The sequence below is a fragment of the Leptosomus discolor genome, chromosome Z (genome assembly GCF_034619465.1).
Source record: "Leptosomus discolor isolate bLepDis1 chromosome Z, bLepDis1.hap2, whole genome shotgun sequence".
In the NCBI taxonomy this organism is placed as follows: Eukaryota; Metazoa; Chordata; class Aves; order Leptosomiformes; family Leptosomidae; genus Leptosomus; species Leptosomus discolor.
In genome coordinates, this window is record NC_141419.1 from 18,853,577 (window position 1) to 18,874,113 (window position 20,537).

The window sequence follows — 20,537 nt, forward strand, 5'->3', positions numbered from 1 at the left end:
CACAAGGGCAGAGGGGCAGAATCACCCCCTTCGACCTGCTGGCCACACTTCTCTTGATGCAGCCCACAATACGGTTGGCTTTCTGGGCTGCAGGCACACAGTGTTGGCTCATGTTCAGTCATGTTTGACATGATCTGTCAACTTTTTTTTTTCCTTCATGTAAGCAAAATTTAGACTTGTCTTTGGTCCTAAACCATCTGAGGGCTAAACAAAGCATGCATCCAGACTGGCTCGTTCACTTGCCATCTTTCAGGCTTTCCTCATCTGAGATGTTTTATCTTTCATGATTCCTGAGCTCTGTGCTACCAGGATTCATCTTCTCTTAAACTTGCTGACATGTGGCCCTGCCCCAGTGATAGGGACTGGTGGTGCATGCGCAGCATATGTGGCTGGTGGTGGAGAGAACTATCTTCTTCCCTGCATTCTCCTCTCAGGGATGTGCAGTGAGTGCAGAGACAGGTCATGCCAAAGGGGTGAAGACGAGCAGAGAAAAACACGGCTACTGCTCACTGGCCGAGCGTTGGTGTGAGAAGCCCAAATGGGGAGGGTGCATCTGTGCTGGGGAGAGGGGAGTGGGGGTCTGCAAGCCTTGCTGGAATGTCTGGTCCTTATGTCATGGGGCGTTGTGCTTCTCCACTTGCAGATGTCGTGGCACCCACAGTACCGCAGCTCGAAGTTCCGCCATGTCTACGGCAAAGCCGCCAGCAAGGAGAAGTGCTACGACTGTGTGCCCATCACCCGTAATGTCCACGACAACCATTTCTGTGCTGTGAACCCCCACTTCATTGCGGTGGTGACCGAGTGTGCAGGTGGGGGGGCCTTCCTCGTCATTCCCATCCACCAGGTGAGCTCCGCTGAGATGAGCTGGCTTTCAAGAACATGTCAAGAGGCTGAAGGAGAACCGGGCTTTCTGGGGAGCTAGATTGTGCAGAGGATACTCAGTTAATGCTGTTGCCCAAATTGCAAAATGATGGAAGGGGCCCCAGATGCCCTGGCAGGTGATTCCTCGGATGTGTGTACTTACATGTCTTACATTGTTGCTTGCAGTTTTTTAACACCTTCCTTCATTTCGTATCTCGATTGCCTTTCTTGTATAATCAGCAGCAACTGTGCTGTTCAAATGTTTGTCTCCTAGGAGAAATCGCAAATAAACATTCAGTTAGTAGATACAGAAGACAAAAACTGAAAGGCTTCAGTGGCTTGGCTTCGGCTGTGACCAAAGAAGAGTATGGTACATTTTGCTCTGCCTTCTTTGTGAAAGAATGGAGACATGGTTATCAGGCAGTGAAGCTTTTACGCTTCAAGCAGTGATGCTGGAAAAACTTCCCTTTCAGAAACAAATCCCATGTTTATGGGTTTTGATGACTTAGTGATCTGATGAGAGGGAGAAGCTGGCCATCTGATGTTTATTGCTTCAGAAAAATTAGGCATGCACTAATGTGAATGAACTTCAATATGAGATTATGAGCTCTTGGAATCAGGGCAGAACAGATGAAAGGCGAAAGTTCAGCCTTTAATTAAAAGTTAATTGATGGTGTTATTGCAATGCCACTTTTTCAATATAGATTTGCTAAGGATGAAAGTGAACTGGCTATGCTTGAAGAACCTAGCACTGTTCCTGGCCCTTCCAGACTTTGTTTATTCAGCTCCTTCACTGCTGTGCTGTTCAGAGACAGTCCTTCTAAAATTAACCACTATCCTGTTTTTCTTGACTGAGTCACTTCTGCCCCCTTGACCATGATCTGTTGAGGCTGAAGAACTTGTCTTTATCACAGAGCTGCATCTATAAGCAGGCAGCTGGTGACTGTGGGATATGGGGTGGGACCAGCTCTCGAAGTGTTAGCAAAGCGAGCTGAAGGTGCTTGCACTGCTTACTATTAATTCTGTCTTCTTACCTCTTCTCAGCTTTGCTAGTCTTTAGTGGCAATTCTTCCATTCTTAACACCTGCTCAGATACTGCACCCAGATCTGAAATACTGCTTGCAGAAGTTAAAGGCACGGTGGAAGTAGAAGGTGTAGAAAAGGATAATTAAAGTTAATGAAAATATAAAATTGCTTTCATGTGAGGAAAGACTTTGCAGTCAATCAGTCTGGGAAAAAAGACAAATGAGCGAGATACATAAAACTGTGAAATGGGTGGGGGAAGAAGCATAAGGAGCAATTCTTCTTGATATGTGTGGTGAAGGGGATCCTGGAGACTAGGGAGAAGAGCATTAGCAACAGATGTGAACTCTTCTGCAGTTCAGATGTGGAGCTCACTGCTCTGGATGCTGATGAGCCTGGAAGAATTAAGGGGTTCAAACCAGGATGGAGTTATGGACAGGAGCTGTTTTACAAACTGTGTTTGTTCAGATGTAGGTCTTCTAGTTCAGGAAGTCCCTTGAGTGTTGACTAGTGGTGATGGATCAGCAAAAGGTTATGTATATGCTGTGCTTTGTACAGGTTTTCTCTGAGTACCTGTTCCTGACCCATGCTGGGGGTGGGAGACCAGCCTCAGCCACCCAAAGAAAGGGGTTCCCTGAGTCTGGGGGCTGCGCTAACAGTTACTTTTTTTCATAATACACTTCCAAACTGGTGCCACCTGGTGAAAAGTGGCAGCTTTCAACTTGTGCTCCTGCTGGTGGTATTTGTGGCTGCCACCTCCTTCAGGGGTGGTGACCCATGGTAGACAGCACACTGGGCTCTTGGCTTGTGACCCTGTGTGCCAGGGCACTGAAGGCAGCCTGGTCTGGAGACACGCATCTGGGACATGCCTTTTCATGATGGACAGCTGATCTGTGGTACTTTTGGCTGGATTCACAGGGAGCAGCCACATCCCAAGCATACTACAGTGCGGAGGAAAAGCCCAAAAGCCAGGACGTCATGTTTAGCCAAAGCAGGAGATGATAGCTGGGACAGCGAGGGCTGCACTTTCCAGGGAGGATGAACAGCCTGCTTGGGGAGCTGCTCTTGTCTCTCCAATGCTTTTTTGAGTTTATTCTGCATGTGCTACTGGAGGGGCTGCCTGCCTCATGATGTGCTTGAATGTGGGCTCAAACTTGCTTTGTTTAACCGTGCCTCCTTGCTTGTTTGTCGTGCTCCTCTCCTGCTGAGTCATGGCCACCAAGCTCTCTCATCTCTTCTTGAAAAAATACCACTTCTTGCTTTCTGCACCATTCTTCCTCTCTGAGAGCCTGGGGGTGAGGTAGGTTTGGGAACAGCAGAGGTTATACGGGGAAAGAGCCCTTTCCCATAGATACCCTCCTTTCAGCAGGCCTTTGCATTCAACCCGAAGAGGAATTAGTTGAATATTTGCCACCAGTTGGAGAATGGTCTTCTGTTGCAGGATGTGTCAGTTAGGTCTTCATGAAAGGTGTGCCGTTGAAGCCAGCTGGGTGGAATGGCAGCACGTCTCAGCAGGGAGGGAAGTGGCTGTGGCTACAGGGGCTGCCTGCTGCCCAGAACAGACTAAATGCTTTTGTAAATCTTGCAAGTCCAAGGAGACATGGGCTCAGTGACTGTAACTGGGAGATGAGCTGCTTTCCTGCAGTGTGGCCTGGGTGTAGATTGGTGTCTGACACAGATGTGTTGGGGAAGTGCATGCACTGCATGCCAAGGGAGGATCTTGACTCAGAGGGCAGTTTTGTGGCCTTTCTTTGAAAGACAAAGGCCTGCCTTTTTCCTTCTCTAATGACCAGACCTGGTTGAGACTGCACCTGTCTCTTCCTTTGCAACATAAATCAAAGGGATAGAAAAATGAGAACAAAGTCCCAAGAGACAGAGATATATTTTGCTGTCTTTGCCATCTCCAGTCTTTCAGTGTGTCAGCACCAGGTGTGAAAGGGAGGACATCTGTGGTTGTGTAGACCTCCTAGACACAAACCCACTCTCTGGGGCCAACAGCTATGAAATGAAACCTGTGATGACTCCTCAGGCCTCAACTTGCTGATGCAATATGTGAGTGCTGTGCTGTGATGTTGTCATAACAAGGTGTGTTAGTGCCCTTTGGAGATCACCTGAGAGGTGGGGCTGACCCATCTCACTGTAATCTACCGTTTACGAATCTGCCGGGAGAGTTTTAACAGCTTTAACAGTTTTAACCAGCACTAGAACTGGTTTTGTCAAGGAACTCTGAGTTTGGCTGCTTTTCAGAAATGCTGGGAGTTTAGAAAGCAAGTGGTTGAAAAATTACTCATTTTCAAGCTCTGCAAATAACTGTGGAAGTCAGGTGCCTCTGCATGAATGACAACGCATCTAGTTACTGAAATAGTTTATGATCTGTAGAATGAAATTTCCCCCAGCACATGAAGAGTTTCACTTCAACTTGCAGATGTGCATCTGAGACCAACAGCCCTCCCTACCTGTCATATATGTTTGTTGTCAGCCTGGGGGTTCATGTATCGTGGGTCTTGCTCTATCCCAGGGCTGCAGGTTTGCACGAAGCAGGTGGAACTAGTGGCTGGCAGAGCAAGGGCTCCTTTTCCAGGGCCAGTTGAATCTGCCGGGGACGTGAGGGTAGGAGAGCCTTGCAGGACAGGGCAGGCAGAGCGAGTTCAGGGCAGCCTGGGAGTCTCCCAGATGGGAGTGGGGAGCAGACAGGAAGCCAGCTCTGGGAGGGGATGGAGTTCCCATAGGGATCAAGGGATCCCTGTGGAGCTGGCTGCCCAGCCCATTGAGTTGCCAGCTTGAAACCAAGCCCTGAAGCCTACAAAAGGACACCGTGGGTGGGGGAACGCTGCTTATTAAAGGCCTTTTATCTCTCTTCTGCCTTCCCAAGTCACTTTGCATTGTCGCTGTTATAAAAGGGAATTGTTTTAGACTGTAGTCTAAAAAAGCAGAGTCTTTTACATTTCAAAGCCCTCTGGGTGTTCAGTTTAAAGCAGGTTAGTCCCAGTCTATGCGACAAACTTTCCAGTGAAGCCAGAATAGTTACACATCATATTCTGTTTTGCATTCAGAACTGTACGAATTTTCAGAGCTGGGAAAATTACACCCTGGCTGGGCCAGCACTGATTCCCCTCTGCTGTGCACTCTTAAGGCCTACATCTGGAGAGGTGCAGGGAGTACACTAACAGAAGTGTCTGCTTTCCAGGAGAGCACGCATTTGCATTCATTTTGATTTATTATTCTTCCAGGTGGGGTAAAAGTAAGCAGGCAAGTATCACCATCACCAGCTTGCCACCATGTCTCTCTTCTTAGGTGATTGACCTTTGCTCTTGGACAGATGTCTAGGATGCAAGGTGGGTCCTGGAGCTCCCCATACTTCTCCTGCTCCTGACAGGAGTACTGCTCCAATGTTAATAAAATCCCCAGCAGCCTTTCTAGCACATAATAGATACACCGACTCGACTTTGTAGTGGAGACTGTGACTGCAATATCCTGATGCAACACAGCCCCCATGTGACACAAGGCTCTCATTACTTCTTAGTGCACTTTGTGCTGGATTTTTAACAGTGAAGATGCCACCCAAACATGGCATTTTTTGGAGGGTCTGGAATGCTGATTGAATCCAGTGAGCAACTGGATTTGAAGACCATCGGAGAGAAACAGATAGCCTGCTGAAAGAAAAACTACATTTGTAATTTGTGTAATAAAAGTCTTTTTGCTTAAAAAAATAAAAGAAATGCTAGCTTAGGAGACTAAAGAATAAAAGCTATTCCCCGCTCCCCTGTATATAAGAAATGTCTTCTGAAAGAGATTCTGGATTTTTTTTTTTTTTTTAAAATGTGGAAGATTTGACTCGTTTGTAAGTGTTTCCCCTCTAAGTTTCATTCTGGTGTCTGAAACAAATACCATCTTTTAACTTCAGCAGTCTGACTGCTGCATTTTTTTTTGGTGGTATCATCAAGATGCCTTGCAGAGACAGTGAAAACCCATTCTCAGCAGGTAGAGACCACCCAGGGCATTTGAAGTACAGCAAGCAGAAAGAGGTCTCTTCCAAGCTGGCTTGACTTGGATCTTCCTTGAAAATGTCCTGTAATTCCATGGCTCACCTTATGTTTGATGATATTTGTTTTTTCCAGACAGGCAAGCTTGACCCACATTATCCCAAAATATGTGGGCACAAAGGGAATGTTCTGGACATCAAGTGGAACCCGTTTGATGACTTTGTAATAGCTTCATGTTCAGAAGATGCCACAGTAAGTTTATCAGCTTGTACTCTGCATTATTACCTGACTAATATGCTTTTTGGGGAAAGAAATAAAAAAAGAAACCAAAAGACCCATGAACGAGATGTGAAAGCGTATTATATACTTATAAAACCAGTCAGGTAAGAGTAAGATTACTTTCTTTATCTTGAGGTCAGACCTATGTGATCCTTTCCAGATGACATACCAAAATCAGTGTGAGGAGGAAGATCTGTTTTGTGGGTGTTTTTGTCTTTTAGGGTGTGTTTGCATGAGAACAGAATATGAATTTAAAATGGAATGACTATCCAAGTTTAATCGCAATGAAACTCTTCCTTTACTTTAGAATAAAAGCTTCAACACAATGTAATCTGGAACAGCTATTTCAGATTAATTCCCTGCAGTTTTGAAGTTTGAACTTCTTCCTGCACTCAATTGCTCTATAAAGTTGTGGTGGATCAGCAGTTATGGGGTAGCTGAGGAATCTGTGTCATACTGCAATAATTGGTTTGGCTGAAGTTAGTATAATTAAGATGCAGTCACATACTTTACTCCAGCGTAGATGCAGACTAGTTATTAGGAATTAAAAGATTCAGTTCATGTTTGCAAGGGACAGCGTAGCCTGTATCTACTCACTGAAAGGTTGCTTTCCGTGTCTTGTCGAAAGTGTGATGTTGACTTCTGTGATAGCGAGGACACGTGACTTACTACTGTGCTTTTTACCATATGTGTTTTCTCCCACTGGGTGTATTTACCCTCTGCTACACAGCATCAGGGAGGTTTCCCTTGTTGTTTCCTCCAGGCCTGGCTTGGTGCACGTCGTCTGCCATTTCAGCTTTGACAAAAATCACTCTTGAACTGGAAATCTAGGCTCTTTGAATTGTCCTTCCTGTTTAGTGACTTGCCTTTGCTTCTTTGGACATTCATGTCTTTTTTAAAGGCTTCTTTCAATTTCTGGGCTGCCTGTGAAGGTTTTATTTTATCTTCCAACCTGTATGCCAGGTTTTCATGCTGTGTTGGAAGGGACCTGTGGCAGGAAGGCACCACCATGACCTCTCTTTTGAGCCTCAGATAAGGAATAAGCACAAGCTTTGAAGCTTCCTGCTGCAGTTACAGTATCACAGAACCATTCTTGTTGAAAGGGTGCTTGGGCTGTCTCTGCCCCCACCTCCATCTTGAAAACCCCCAAGGATGGAGATTTTGTCTGCTGTCTGGGCGACCTATTCCTGTTCTTCACCAGTCCCATGGGGAAATTTGTTTCCTTATATGCAGTCAGAACCTTCCCAGTGTAGTTAGTGACCACTGTATCCCGTCCTCCCACTCTGCACTTGAAGACAGAACCTGGCTCTGTTTTCTCAGTAGTCTTGTCAGTATTGAAGTCTTCCATCACTTTGTCCTGAAGCTTTCTCTTCTTCAGGCTTAGCAAGCCCATCTCCACTAGTTTCTCCTCACATGGCAAACACTGCAGCCTCTTGAGCATCCTGGTGGCCTCCGCTGGAATAACTTAAATTTATTGGCATCTTTCTTGCACTGGTGTTGCAAAACTGGGTGCAGTATTCTAGCAGTTGTTTAAGGATTGCTGAGTAAAGGGGAAGATCACTTCCCTTGATCTAGTGACTATTTTCCTGTTGTTCCAGTCCAGGATGTTGCTAGCTTTCATCCCTTCCAGAGTGTGCTCCTGGGTTGTATTTATTTTATTTTCTGCCAGGGTCCTGGGGTCTATGCAGAAGCGCTGCTCTCTGTCTTTTCCAATTTCCTACTGAAACTTAGCACTGGATCGTTCTCCAGACTGAAGAGTGGAAACACCGAATTTGTCACTGGTCTTGGCACCAAGAGTTGTTCTAAGAAGTCTTGCTGTTTGTGACTGTACTCTCTTTTATGGTACTACCCTCGCATCATTATCCTGGCACCAGGAAATGGGATCTTAGGGGTCCCTTCACAGTGACACAGTGTACAGACACCTCTTCCCTCCCCACTAAATAGTGAGGACAGCAGACTGTGTTTCTTAGTGTGACTGTCTTTCCTGGTACCTGGTAGCTAGACCTGTGGAGGTCACTTAATCCAAGTCATGCTGAAAGCAGGCCAGTTGAATCAGGTTGCCTTAAGCCTTGTACAGATAGGTTGGGAAGATCTCCAAGACTGCAGATCCCGTGGCCTCACTGGGCCTTTCTTCCAGGGCCTCAGTACCCTTCTAGGGAAAATAGGGCTCCACTGATCTCCAGGGAGTGCTCATATTGACATTTGAGTCCATTGCCTTTGGCACTCTCCTTGTGCACCTCCAAAGAGTCTGGCTCCATCTTCTCTGTGCCTTCATGCAATGTAGTTGAAGCGCAGCCGGAAGATCTCACCTCACCTTTGCCTTCTCGCTGGTCTGAACAAATTCTTTTCTTTCCAGTTCTCCTTAGATTTGCTGTGCTCCCATCGTTTCCTTATCTCAGTGGCTGCTATTGGACTCACTCCATGGGGTCAACATCTGTCTTACTTGTCCTGGACATCTCCGATGTCCCGACAACACCTTCTCTGTCCTGAGAGAAGTCTGAGGAGGTTTTTGGGGTCTCAGAGGTGTCCGCCACTTCCACTGGGCTGGATATTAGAGCCAAAGCCTTCCCTGGAGTCTGTTGTTAAAGGTGCTCTCTGCCATTTGTGAGCATTGACATAAACCACTGGTTCTCACTTGTGTGCAAGGATGCATCTGATGGCTTTTACTGGGCTGGGTCTCCCTGGAGGTTTGGAGGAACGCCACAAGCTTTTGTGAAGATGGTGGAAATTTCCCATCAGGCACATTCCTCAGAGGTTTCTTGACCATTAACCAGCCTTTCTGGAGCTTGCCTTGGTGGTACCACAGCTGTCTTTTGCGGCGTATAGTTAAAGCCTATAGAGTGGTGCTTTTGAGCACAGGAGAGGATGGATAGTCTCTGTGAAAACCCAGCGCCGTTTCCAGTTCCCATTGCTGCTTCAGGCAAGGTTAGGACTGAGTCCAATGCAAGTGGCCAGGGGCTGAGAGTTTGAACAGCATGGGGAAAGGGCTTCTTCTCTGACCCTTCTGTCCTTTTGGCAAATCATCAGGTACATATGAATTCAGCTTGCTGAAGTTCTCCCTGGTGATTAGAGGGGCACCTCTGGGCCTTTTACTTTGTTTAGTCAGGTTTTCTTCAAGATGCAACAGGGTAGATGTTCATGGATTATTCCTGGCAGGTCTGGCTCCAAAACCCGCTTCTTCTGCATGCTAAGCACTGGCAATTTCTGCCATTTAATGCATCCTGAGATTCCAGCCAGGGGCTTTTCCTGCTTTTACCACCAGCCATTTCATAGCACAGTGAGTGAATGGTTCATTCTAGGCAGTTGTTCTTAGTGTGAGCACAACCTATTTTTCCCTTTCTTACTCTGTCTTCCTTTAGTGATAGCTGTTGAAGCTGATGAGTATGATGCTTTCTGTTACTGCTGTAGAAGTTCATTGGAAGGCTATTGGACCCCACAGTCCTTGGGTTTGTGATGGGCTTGATTCCTCAGTGGGATAAACACTGTTGAGAAGGGTGCTCGTGATCTTTCCCAGCAGGTCCCAGAATTTGTGCCTCTCCTTCTTTGGCTTAGAAAGGTGTGATCCTTATCAGCCAAACAGTGGGAGACTTGGGCAGGTGTAGCTAATTTCCATGAACGATCTGCTTCAAAGAGCATTTCCCTTTTGCTTCAGGCAAAGTCCTAGAAAAATTATGACAAGCATAGTAATTTTCATTGAGCCAAAGGGTCAGTCATCTGTTAGCATCCTAAATACTTGAGCTTCTAGGGTTCTTGTGAGAAAGACTCTTTCATTTTACCTGCATAAGTTCAGCCCCTTTTGCATGTTTCCTCTATTGTCTTCTTCCACCCCAGGAGGACAGAGAATTTTTGTGTTCATGCAGCATCCTTCTGGAAGAACCCAGGGCTGCAGGTAGACCTGTTATGAGACAACATGCTCCCAGTCTTAGTGACTTCAGTGTGGTGCTGCCCAGTCTCTCTGCTCAGGGCATCTGCCATGTGGCCACCTGGGTGGGCTTCTGTGTACTTTGACAAATGGCTGTGTCATTTGCAAAGTGTTCGGCACCATCTGTGGGACAGACAGCACTGTAACTGTCATCTGACCAGGGGAGTTCTCAGTTCTTTTACCAGGTAGACTCTTTACCGTCTTTTACCTTGACTGCTTGGATCAATCACTGCTGTAATATCTTCTGTGACTCTTCGCTGAAGTTTATTTCAAATTTGCTTGTTCCTGCTCAAAGTTTGCTAGGAGGCAAGGTCTTCTTTGCTTTGGGAGTAACTTTTTGTAATTGTGCTGGCAGCTTGGCAGGTGTAAGGACTGGATTGCCAAGTTAAAACAAACTGGTAGAACTGCTGGCTAAAGATAGAGGGTAAAGAGCAGTCTTCAGGCCCACAGAAAAGTAAAGGATTGGAATTCAATAAAGCCAGGAGCTTCCTATTTGCTACCAAGATAATCGTAATACCAAGGGAATAATAGTTATTGATAAGTTCCAAATTAGCTCCTTACTCAGGAATCTCACAAAGACCCATCCTGTGCTGTTCAGGTTAAAATCTGGGACATCCCCAAGCACTTGCTAACAAGAAACATTACCAGTCCAAAGAAGGAACTTCTTGGGCATGTTCGAAGAGTGGGCCTCATCGAATGGCACCCCACTGCTAGTAACATCCTCTTCAGCTCTGGCTATGACTACAAGGTGAGTCTGTTCTCTGTGGAGCTCTCTTCCTGGGGCACCACTCTGTCTTAATTTAAAGCTGTAAGATAATACTAAAGAGTTCAGAAGCCTTCTTCAGGGTGGAATTCCATGGTGACCCCAAAGGCAAAAGGACATTGCTACAAGTTCAAAAGGACTTGCTAATTTTCCAGTCTTCTGATGAACTTCAGTCTACTCTGCCCTTCTTTACTGGATTGGATACAATATGCAATGCCCTGCACTTTTGTTTGGCTTCATTCTAGTGCTAGTGCAAATATCTGCACTGATGCTGGCCATTTTTATGTATAAAATGTGGTTGTAAAGGAAATTAGAATATTGTACATTCTGAGCAGACACTGTCCCTGATATAGCAGTAGACAGTATATAGTAGCAGGAATTATTTTAAATGTTGGAGAACAACCACTAATGATGGTAAGATCTATACATTTAGAGAAGAGAAGAAGAAGTGAATAGGATACAAAGTTCCCAGTTGGTCAGGCAGCAAAGGGCTGATTTTTTTGTTCTTTTACTCCAGATAATGATCTGGAACCTTGACACCAAGGAAGCTGTCATCTCAAACCCAGTGAAGATCCTTGACGCTCACAAAGATGTGGTCCTCTCCATGTCATTCAACACAGATGGCAGTCTCCTTGCTACAGCCTGCAGGGACAGAAAGATACGGCTTATAGACCCTCGTGCAGGAACAGTCCTACAAGTAGGTTGGGTTCAGAGGTTTGTGGTCTAGCTGATCTCACCACTTGGAGTGTTTCCGTTTCTGGGTAGATTCATTGCCATTAAAGAAGACACATCTGTGCCCTATGTTGCCCAAGGCACTGAATGGTGCTGTTGCCTTCTACTTTTCATGGAACACTTGCTGTAATTGTTGAAAAAAGTGTTTCTGCATCTTGCTATCATGCTCCTTGCTCCCTGAAACCCTTCTTGAAGTGCACTGGTTTCATAGCTCCCTCCTGCAGTCCTCTGTGGATGCCTTGGGAGGGCTTGTAGAGATCAGGTGGACAGTTAGATGCAAATACATTTGTCCCACTGTCAGGGTTGTTCTTGTTGCCTGTACTTTGTATTTGTTAGTAAGGTAAAGCTGACTGCATTTCCAAGGTATTTGCACAGATTTGTGTACATGGAAAGTCCTGCTGACAATTAATAGGGATTGCCCTCTTGCAAGTATGTGAATCAATTGGGCTTTTGGGAATGGTCCTGAAGAGTTTAGGCCACCTTTCTCAGATCCCCATGAAATCCTGCTCACTGTAGTTCAGCCAGGCTGAGCAGATCTTTCAGAAGTGACTGAATCAGAGGTCTCATGGAACATCAAATATAGCTATGGAACAGGTGCTGTCTCTTACTCATGCACTGTCCTTTCTTTTCCTATAGGAAGCCAGCTACAAGTCTCACAGAGTCAATAAAGTCTTGTTCCTTGGAAACATGAAAAAGCTGTTCTCTACTGGAACATCTCGGTGGAATAATAGGCAAATTGCATTATGGGATCAAGTGAGTTGGACCAGTAATCTTAACCATAGTGGCTTCAATTTTCTCTCTTTTGCTGTCACTTTAACTTTTCCACCTGCCAAATACCCAAGAATTGATTTACAACAGCAGTTCAGAAATGATCTGTCAAATTCTTAATGGGTGATAGGTCTTACTGCTATGGCTCTCTTAACTGGGTATAAGTTTCTGAAGAAGCTTTCAAAGCTTTCAGCATGGAAATCCAGCAGAACAAAGAGAATGCAGTGCCCACTACAGGAAGAAATCGTTCAAAGGACCTTTGGGCGGTCACTAGCTCTGACTTAAAAGCAGCTTTTACTGGTCTTACTGGCAAATTGTTACTGGTACTGGAAAAAGAAATGAACTCTAGATACAGCCTACTCTGGTGAAGCCCTCAATGGAGAAAAAGATGTGGGGTGGTTTTGATTTCTGATAATTCCTGATGGTAGAGTACTGAAGTAGCGCTTATTTGTCACTTCAAAATACATGATCTCCTGTCATAACGACTGCTGGCCTTATGAAACCCTGCTGTCCTCTACCTTCCTCATATTCAGTGAGATGCTTTTCCTTTGTCAGCATCTCACCTTGTCATTCCCCATCAATCACCTTGCAGCACAATCTTTTGCCTCTTTGTTGTGCTGTCACCCTTTGCACCAGACAAAGATGATAGACCAGGTCTATAATTTGCCATTTGGCTATGTTTGGACATGGCTTCTTTGCATATATGAGAGGCAAAGCATTGTGCTGCTGTCTGAAGGCTTTCCACAAACCTGAGCAGTGCTCTGACACATCATGGGTCTCACATCAGGGTTTCACTGCCTTCAGAGCTGCTGGAGGAGCTGGCCACACTTAGTTTGAGAACACAGTGGGAAGACCTGTGAGGCCAGGTGTGTGCAGCCTCCTTGGGGACAGGCATTGGCACAGGACCTGCCCAGCAGGCATCTTTCTGAGATCCACGTCCACCCATGTCCTCATCACATCTAAAGAGAAGCTCTGGCTTTCTGGAGCCTGCAGCTGGGCGGTTCTGCAGGACAAATTATATATTAACTCTGTGCTAAATATATTTTTATGTGCCAGTAGCCACGATGACAGTTGTGGGATGCCATACTCTGCCCCATTGGTCCTCCTGACATTGCTCGCTTCACCAGTGCAGAGATAGCTTTGTATAAGACGGGCCAGCCTTGTCTATGGAGTGGTGTGCTGTATCTTCCTACATGGCTTACCTGCAGAAGGCTGATGGTAGCTTTTACCCTTGCAATGGGTGCCTTCCCACTGTGCAGTGTGGAGACTGTTCGACTGATGTAGGCTGTTCTTGTGGTGGGTGGTGCACTATTGTGGAAGTCTTGCGTTGACTAGAGGTAGTGAGGAAACACGAATAATTCAGTGTGCAATGCAGACGTGCCCCAAAGGCCCCTCCATCTCCCTGAGTCTGTCAGCCCACGCAGAGGCAGGCAGTGTTTCTTATCATATCTATCCCTGAAATATCGTCAGGTGCCTGAGATGTTCTGGTGGTAGGAACTGATGTCCTGAGGTGCTGCACTCAGTCAAGAGTCAGGGACAGAGCACCCATTTCCCACCCACATAGCTTTGAAGAAGTCTGTACATGGCCCTCTGCTCAGGGCAGCTGGCCATGGCCTAGGATCATTATAGAGCTGTGTGCACATGCTGCTGCCAGATGGGGTTCAGATAAGGTGTCCCTGACTTGAGGTGACTGTCAGCTGACTTGAGGTGACTGTCAGGTGATCACAGCTGTCTGTTTTTCCTGTGTCCTGCTCAGAATGACCTTTCTGTGCCTTTACTGGAGGAGGATCTGGATGGCTCCTCAGGACTTCTGTTTCCCTTCTATGACTCAGACACACACATGCTTTATGTGGTGGGAAAGGTAAGTGCTTTCCATGTTGGCAAATGCTGGCTGTCTGATTCTTCTCCTGGCCTGTGTTGCATCAGGCTGAAGTCAAAGGTGGTACTGAAGCATGTTAACTTAAGGGTATGGGCTGAGGGTGCTCCAGCATCGGGACACATTCGCCACTGCAGTAACATGTTTACTGTGGGGAGGTACACTGCACAGCCCTAACCTTCCCACACAGGAATTTGGGGGTAAATATTTGGTTCATTCTTGACCTTGTATGGCTTCTGGGGCCAACCATTCTTCTCAGACCCTCATGCTGAACAGCAGAGCCTGGCTTATGTTAATTTTCTTTGCCTTTAGGGTGATGGAAATATACGGTACTATGAGATAAGCCCTGAGAAACCATACCTGAACTACTTGATGGAATATCGTTCTCATTTACCACAGAAGGGAATTGGTGAGTGGCCGCATATATCTAACGTTACAAGAGGATGGTGGCTTCTTTGTTTAAGAGGCTATCAGAGTCCAGGACTATCCAAAACATCATTTAGAAAAGAGAGTGGGTCAGATTCCAGTCTCCACCCAGGTTTACAGGTGCACAACAGTCATTTTGCCCAGCTCACCTGTATATCACAGGTGTTATTACAGGGTCACAGCTTGGAGGGGTCCCTTCTGGCCAGCAGAGCATGGGCTGGGCAGCTTTACCAGTCACTGCTGCATCTTCTCTCACATACCTGGTCAAAGTGGAAGGGAGGTTAGCCTGCATATAAAGATGGAGCATGCTCCTTGCCCTTCGTGGATCTGCTCCAAGATTTTTGGCATTGAACTCTGTTACTGTTTCCGCTTTGTGATTTCTCTGGTAATGGGTGCTCCACATCTTAATGCCTTCACTCTTATAACTTGCCTACCTTCTCCTGGATTGGCACTTCCCATTTAGAGATAGACCTGCTGTGATTAGGTCACCTCTCCTCCACTGGAGACTCTTGCTTGTTGACCTGTCCTCATACTACCCGCTGTTTAACTGATTCAAACTACAGAATTTGGCTTTCAGCCCTCAGACCCTATTGGTAGCCTTTTCTTGAACCTTCTCCAGTCTACCCTGTAAGCCATATTCCTCTATAGACTGATGTGTTTTTAGGACCACTTGCCACCCCTCCTCACTACCTGTGGACACTGCCATTCTTCTGTGACATTGGTACAGATACTTAGCAGCATTGGATTTTGTGCCTGCCAGTCTCATTCAAAAAGCTGTTATTGGAAAGGAATAAATGTAAACTTAACTGGAAAAAATCTCTGTTAGTCAGCTTTTATAATCCTTCTAATGTACAGCATCCTGATTTTATATTGTAATAGTCTCTTTAAAAATCATTCCATGAAATAGAAATGTACAAGTGTTTTTAAAAGGCCTGAGTGAATCAAATCTACTTCTTTAACCTGATCTGTTCTGCCGGTCAAACATACTGCTGAGATTATTGCACAAAAGCTCCTTTCCCAATATTGGCAAAACAAAATGCAGTGTAGAGGACTGGAGTTTAGATTCACATTTAGATGAATGCATAATGTAAAGAGCAACAGTCCTTCACATAGAATCTACAGTTTAATGAAGTCATTTGGTATTAGTAGAAAACAAAGCTGCTGTAGGACACCATGAAGCAAGGTTTACAAGGAGAGACAATCTCTTTTCATTAAGGGAATTAACACAGTTTAAGGCTTTGGACTGTGCAAGCTCATGGAAGAGAAATCTTTTGAGGTTACCAGGTACTTAAGAGACCTTGTGTGGCTTATCCAGTCACTGAAACACAAATGGTGCTGTCTGACGGTAGATATTCACACCCTTCTCATACTCCATTCTGCTTTGGGACAGTGTTGGTGGGAGGATACTGGGCTGGAAGCGCTTTCAGCCTGACCCATATAGATATTGTGATGTTGTTCATGTGTCCTCAAATCCCTTCCTGGTGATCCTGATAGTCAAATCCTGTGGTATCACCTGCCAGTTCTACTTAGGTGTGGTCAATCTATTTGCTGCTCATAAGAATAAATAAGGAACAGGAGGCTTAGCACAAAAACCACAGACCCTGTAACTCCGTGGTCTGACAGAAAAAAAATTATTTAGTCTTGTCATTTGTGCCACTGAGCCAGTTTTCGGTGCCGATTGCAGACGGTGATGCTCCAGAGCTGATACTGTGATTCCTTTTGTTGTTTGGTGACCCTTTTTCTATGGCGCATGACATTAACTTTCCTAGGGAGATTTATACCCCATTTGTTTCATTGGATCCCACCAGGAATGATGCCAAAGAGAGGCCTTGAAGTGTCAGCTTGTGAGATTTTCCGTTTCTACAAACTGATCCCAACTAAAAGCCTGATTGAGCCCATATCCATGATTGTGCCTCGACGGGTAAGTTAACCTCAGGTCACGTTCATGTCTGGGACAAATATCAGTGAAAAAGAGGGCAGTGCCTCCTCTCTGAGGTTCTTGGGAGCAGGAGAGTAGGTAGAACAACAGATTTTTCTCTTTCCTGGTCTGAGGCACAAAGCTAGTCAGTTTGTGGGGGCAGCCCTGCCAACTAGCCGTGGCTGCTTAACTCCAGAGTTAGGTCTCTGTGTAATGGCCAGCTTTCTAAGATGTACTTAGAGGTCTGCTCTGCTTGGGTGCAATAAGGAGTCTCTCTGACTGTTAGGTCAACTAGCTGGCTGTAAACTTCCCTCAGTTGGTATCATCTGTTTGACATAATGACAAAAGAGAGAAAGGGTTTGGGGATGATGTGGGGTGACATGAAAGTCTCCTTGTGGAATGAAGAAGAATCACCTGGGAAAAAGGGAACAATGGGTTCCCAGTTCTGTACCCAGTGGGTGCAGTTGTGTTACAGACAGCTGTTCTGCAGCATATAAGACATGACCCATTGCACTCAGAGTGGTGTAGAAGTAAGTGTCAGAGCTGGTGTGGCTAGAGAATGACCCAGGTCACGATCTGTAGCTAGCCAAGGTAGCTCCCATGTGAGCTAAGGTATGTTGAAAATGTCAGCACTATGCCCCTGTACTTCCAGAAACATTGGAAGGTATGAGTTCCTTGAATTCAGAGAAGCAGCAGAGTTAATGCTCATTGCAACTACCAATCAGGCATGTTCCTCCAATGTTATCTCCTTGGCCAATTTCTGTCAGCTGATGATCAGCTGATGATTTGTGACTTGTGTCCATTCTTCGTATCCACTTCTTCATCCTCCGAAATGCTGAGTTCATGAGAGCTGGTTTAGCCTGTGTCACCAACCTCCCTGAGTCTGTTCTCTGGATATATAAAGACCTTACTGGCCTATAAAATAGGCCTTCAGATGCAGTTCTTCTGACTTGGGGAGAGGAGAAGGGGCTCAGGGCAGGTGAGATTTTAGGTCCGTGACGGTGTGTGGTCATGACATGCCCTGTGCTGAGGTGGAACAAACTTCTTTCTCCACTTTCTCCACAATCCAGTATGGTCCCTCTAAGCCAAACTGACATAGTGACTCTGGACTTTTGTTTGCTTACAGTCAGAGTCATACCAGGAAGACATCTACCCATTGACCACAGGAGCCCAGCCAGCACTGACAGCACAAGAGTGGCTGAACGGAGTTAACAAAGGTCAGCACATGGAGAGCTCCCCAGCCCTTCACATCCCCAGGGCTTGGGTAAGCTGCAGCTGGCTCTCTGGCCTGTTAACTGCCAGAGAAAGAAGGGAGGAAAAGGGGAGACATAACAAATATATCTGTAAGCTAAAATAATTTGATGGCTAAAGTTTTCACCACTGTGAACTCTGGAAGCCGCTCCAGTCAAGTGCCTCCTTGTTTATCCCTGCAGGTTGTTTGAATGAATTGCTTACAGCTGATTTCTGAGTGTGGTTTGTGAGTGCTAATCCATCACCTGCATCCCTCCCTAGGGCCTCTCTTGGTATCCTTGAGACCAGGCTCTGGAGCTGTGAATTCCTTACCACAGTTTCTTGAGCCAGAGCCACTCATGAAAACTACTGACCTAAGCCAGCACCAGGGTCGGGGAGGAAGCATGCCACTGGAGGACATGCAGAAGCCAAGTGAAGTTGAAGACAGCAGAAGACAGCTGAAAGTGGAGGAGAAATTGCCGAAAAATGAGCAAATGTGCCTCTCCAATGGCTTTGACGTATTTGAGTGTCCACCACCAAAAACTGAAAATGAGGTGTGAATGTCTGGGGTGAAGGGTTGGGCTTGTGGGAAGGAAGCCCTGAGTCAGTTGGCAAAAGGGTGATGTTCACAAGGAGACAGAATCTGAGGAGGATTTATTTTGCAGACCTGGACCAGTGCGAGCCCTTCATTCTTTGTGGGGGCAGAAGCCACACAGGAAGCAGAAATGTGGCCCAGCACCCCTGCTGAGGGGGTCTGGAAAGGAGGAAGCAGTCAGTATTCCTGCTTCTTAGGCATTCTGGTGGCTGGCTGAGGACAAGGAGGTCCTTGTGACCTCCAGGTTCTGGAGAAGAGAAGGAGGTTTATGCAGTGTAACCCTTCTATGAGAGCTGCACTCAGCCTGGTGAGGCAGCAGGGATGCCTATGGAAGCAGTGGGTATACCCTGCTCCCTTGGCCCATGGTGCATCCCTGTAGCCTTAAGTACCTAACTGTATTGTGGACCCTGACATGGGAAAGGGGCTGGCTCTGCCCTTGCCTCAGCAGCTCACTGCTGGTGACAGACAGGCAGTGAAGTGCCACTGAGGCTGGATGCTGGTCGCAGCCTGCTCCTGGGAATGGCTCCAGAACAGGTCCTGGCGGCTCCATGATCTGTCTTCAGCCATGGCCAACTCACTCCCTGTATAGTAACCAAAGCTTGTACAATGGTAGATCTCTGTGGTAATTTGCAAGCCCCCCGTCACTGGCAGCTTAGAGACATTTTCAAGTACATGCAGCTTGTTTTCAGTTAGGAACCATGGAAGGATTTCCTTCGCATAGCTATGCTCAGGTTCCCTTTTTGGCTCTGCCAGATTTTAGCATCTGCAGCTTGATGGCCAGGAATTTCCACAGCTGAATTTCCCTGTGGTGTGAAAAAGGATATTCTTCTGCATGTTTCTGAGCTGGCGCTTCGAGGCTACAGAGGCAGCCCTTGCAGAGCTGGGTGCTCTGCTGCATGCGCAGTGAAAGGACATGCTAGTCGCAACTGGAGAGCACAGAGCATGATCAACAGGAAAAAAGAGGAGAAGGACTTGCCACAGGTCAGAGTAGTAGATGTGGCAGATCCAAGAATTTAGATTTCAAATACCCTCTGTGTCTAGACTCTCTTTGAGCGATCAGTGTTATGAAGTTTTTTTTTTTTTCTTTTGCTTTGAATTAAGCAGATGCAGCATTATTAAATGGTGCTGAGAAACACCCACACTCATAGCCCAGGACAGCAGACAGCAGGAGCAGGGCTGATGCTCAGTCTGTTGGTTGAAGGCCTCCTCCTTAGATGTTGTTTCTCTCAGAAGTGATGTGACAGGACTGGTGGTGTTTTACAGGTCAAGTCTGCTTTTTCTTAGTGCAGAGGAAGTAAAATATGACTTTTCTTACAGCTTTTGCAGATGTTTTACCGCCAACAGGAAGAAATCCGTAGACTACGTGAGCTGGTAAACCAGAGGGATGTCCAAATTAAACAGCTGGAGCTGGAGCTCAGAAACCTCTGCGTGGACACAGGCAGTTACTGAGGGTGCTGGCCTGCAGCTCTTTGCACCCCTGGCAACTGGACCAGACTCCAGTTCCTGCGGATAACTCCTCCTAGGGTTTTTGCTGGGGGAAAAATTGATGCTTCAGGCAGCATGGACTTTCCTGGCTTGTGGTGGTCACATTTCTTTAATCATCACCAGACAGTTATTGATGGACTTGCTGCACTTCTTCAGGCCCCCCTTGCTTGCTTGCTCACTCATGTCAAAAGCTCATGCATTAATGCTAATGAGAGACTTTGGAAAATCTTGCTCTTCTGGTCCTGGAGAAGCCACTTATTAAGCTCTAGGAACAACCTGTTTTGCTGCCGTCCACAAGCATGACATGAGGATCGGAGACTGAAGGCAGCTGCCAGCTTCTTTTCTCACTCTGGATCGCCCAGTGCAACACCTGTGGCTGGTGTCCTCCTGCCCTGGGAGACCACTCTGCAGCTGAGCTTCAGAGGCACCTCTAGTTCCAAAGTGATCCTCATGCTCCCCTCTCACTTCATGACTTGGCCCTTGCAGCCAGGTGGCTAGGCAAAGCCATGGCTGCCCTGACCTGGTGCTGGGGATAGTCCTGCTCTGAGCGGGAGGCTGCACTGGGGCTGCCAAGGGCCAGCACTTTTGTAATAGGTAAAGGAGAGTTGGTGTTTGGAGGTCCTACTTTAAAGAGGTGGTGGTGTGGGCTTTCACCAGAGGATCTGCAGGTGCAGCA

The 20,537-nt window shown here is 46.5% G+C and overlaps 1 protein-coding gene across 1 annotated transcript; it reads left to right on the forward strand.

Moving 5' to 3' along the window:
* The first annotated feature begins 643 nt into the window (after positions 1-643).
* On the forward strand, positions 644-19,825 carry CORO2A (coronin 2A). The gene is made up of 11 exons (XM_009953967.1): positions 644-844; positions 6,003-6,119; positions 10,667-10,816; positions 11,349-11,528; positions 12,200-12,316; positions 14,088-14,192; positions 14,520-14,616; positions 16,442-16,554; positions 17,678-17,768; positions 18,064-18,335; positions 19,694-19,825. Exons 1-11 carry the CDS (start codon positions 644-646, stop codon positions 19,823-19,825), a joined length of 1,575 nt encoding a protein of 524 aa, XP_009952269.1.
* The last annotated feature ends 712 nt before the right edge of the window (positions 19,826-20,537 follow it).

Bases quoted from the DNA above. Each gene is read 5' to 3' on its own strand.
- CORO2A (XM_009953967.1), top strand. From the start codon at position 644: ATGTCGTGGCACCCACAGTACCGCAGCTCGAAGTTCCGCCATGTCTAC. The intron at 11,529-12,199 runs GTAGGTTGGGTT...CTTTTCCTATAG, and splicing joins GTGCAGGAACAGTCCTACAA to GAAGCCAGCTACAAGTCTCA. The intron at 18,336-19,693 runs GTGTGAATGTCT...CTTTTCTTACAG, and splicing joins CACCAAAAACTGAAAATGAG to CTTTTGCAGATGTTTTACCG.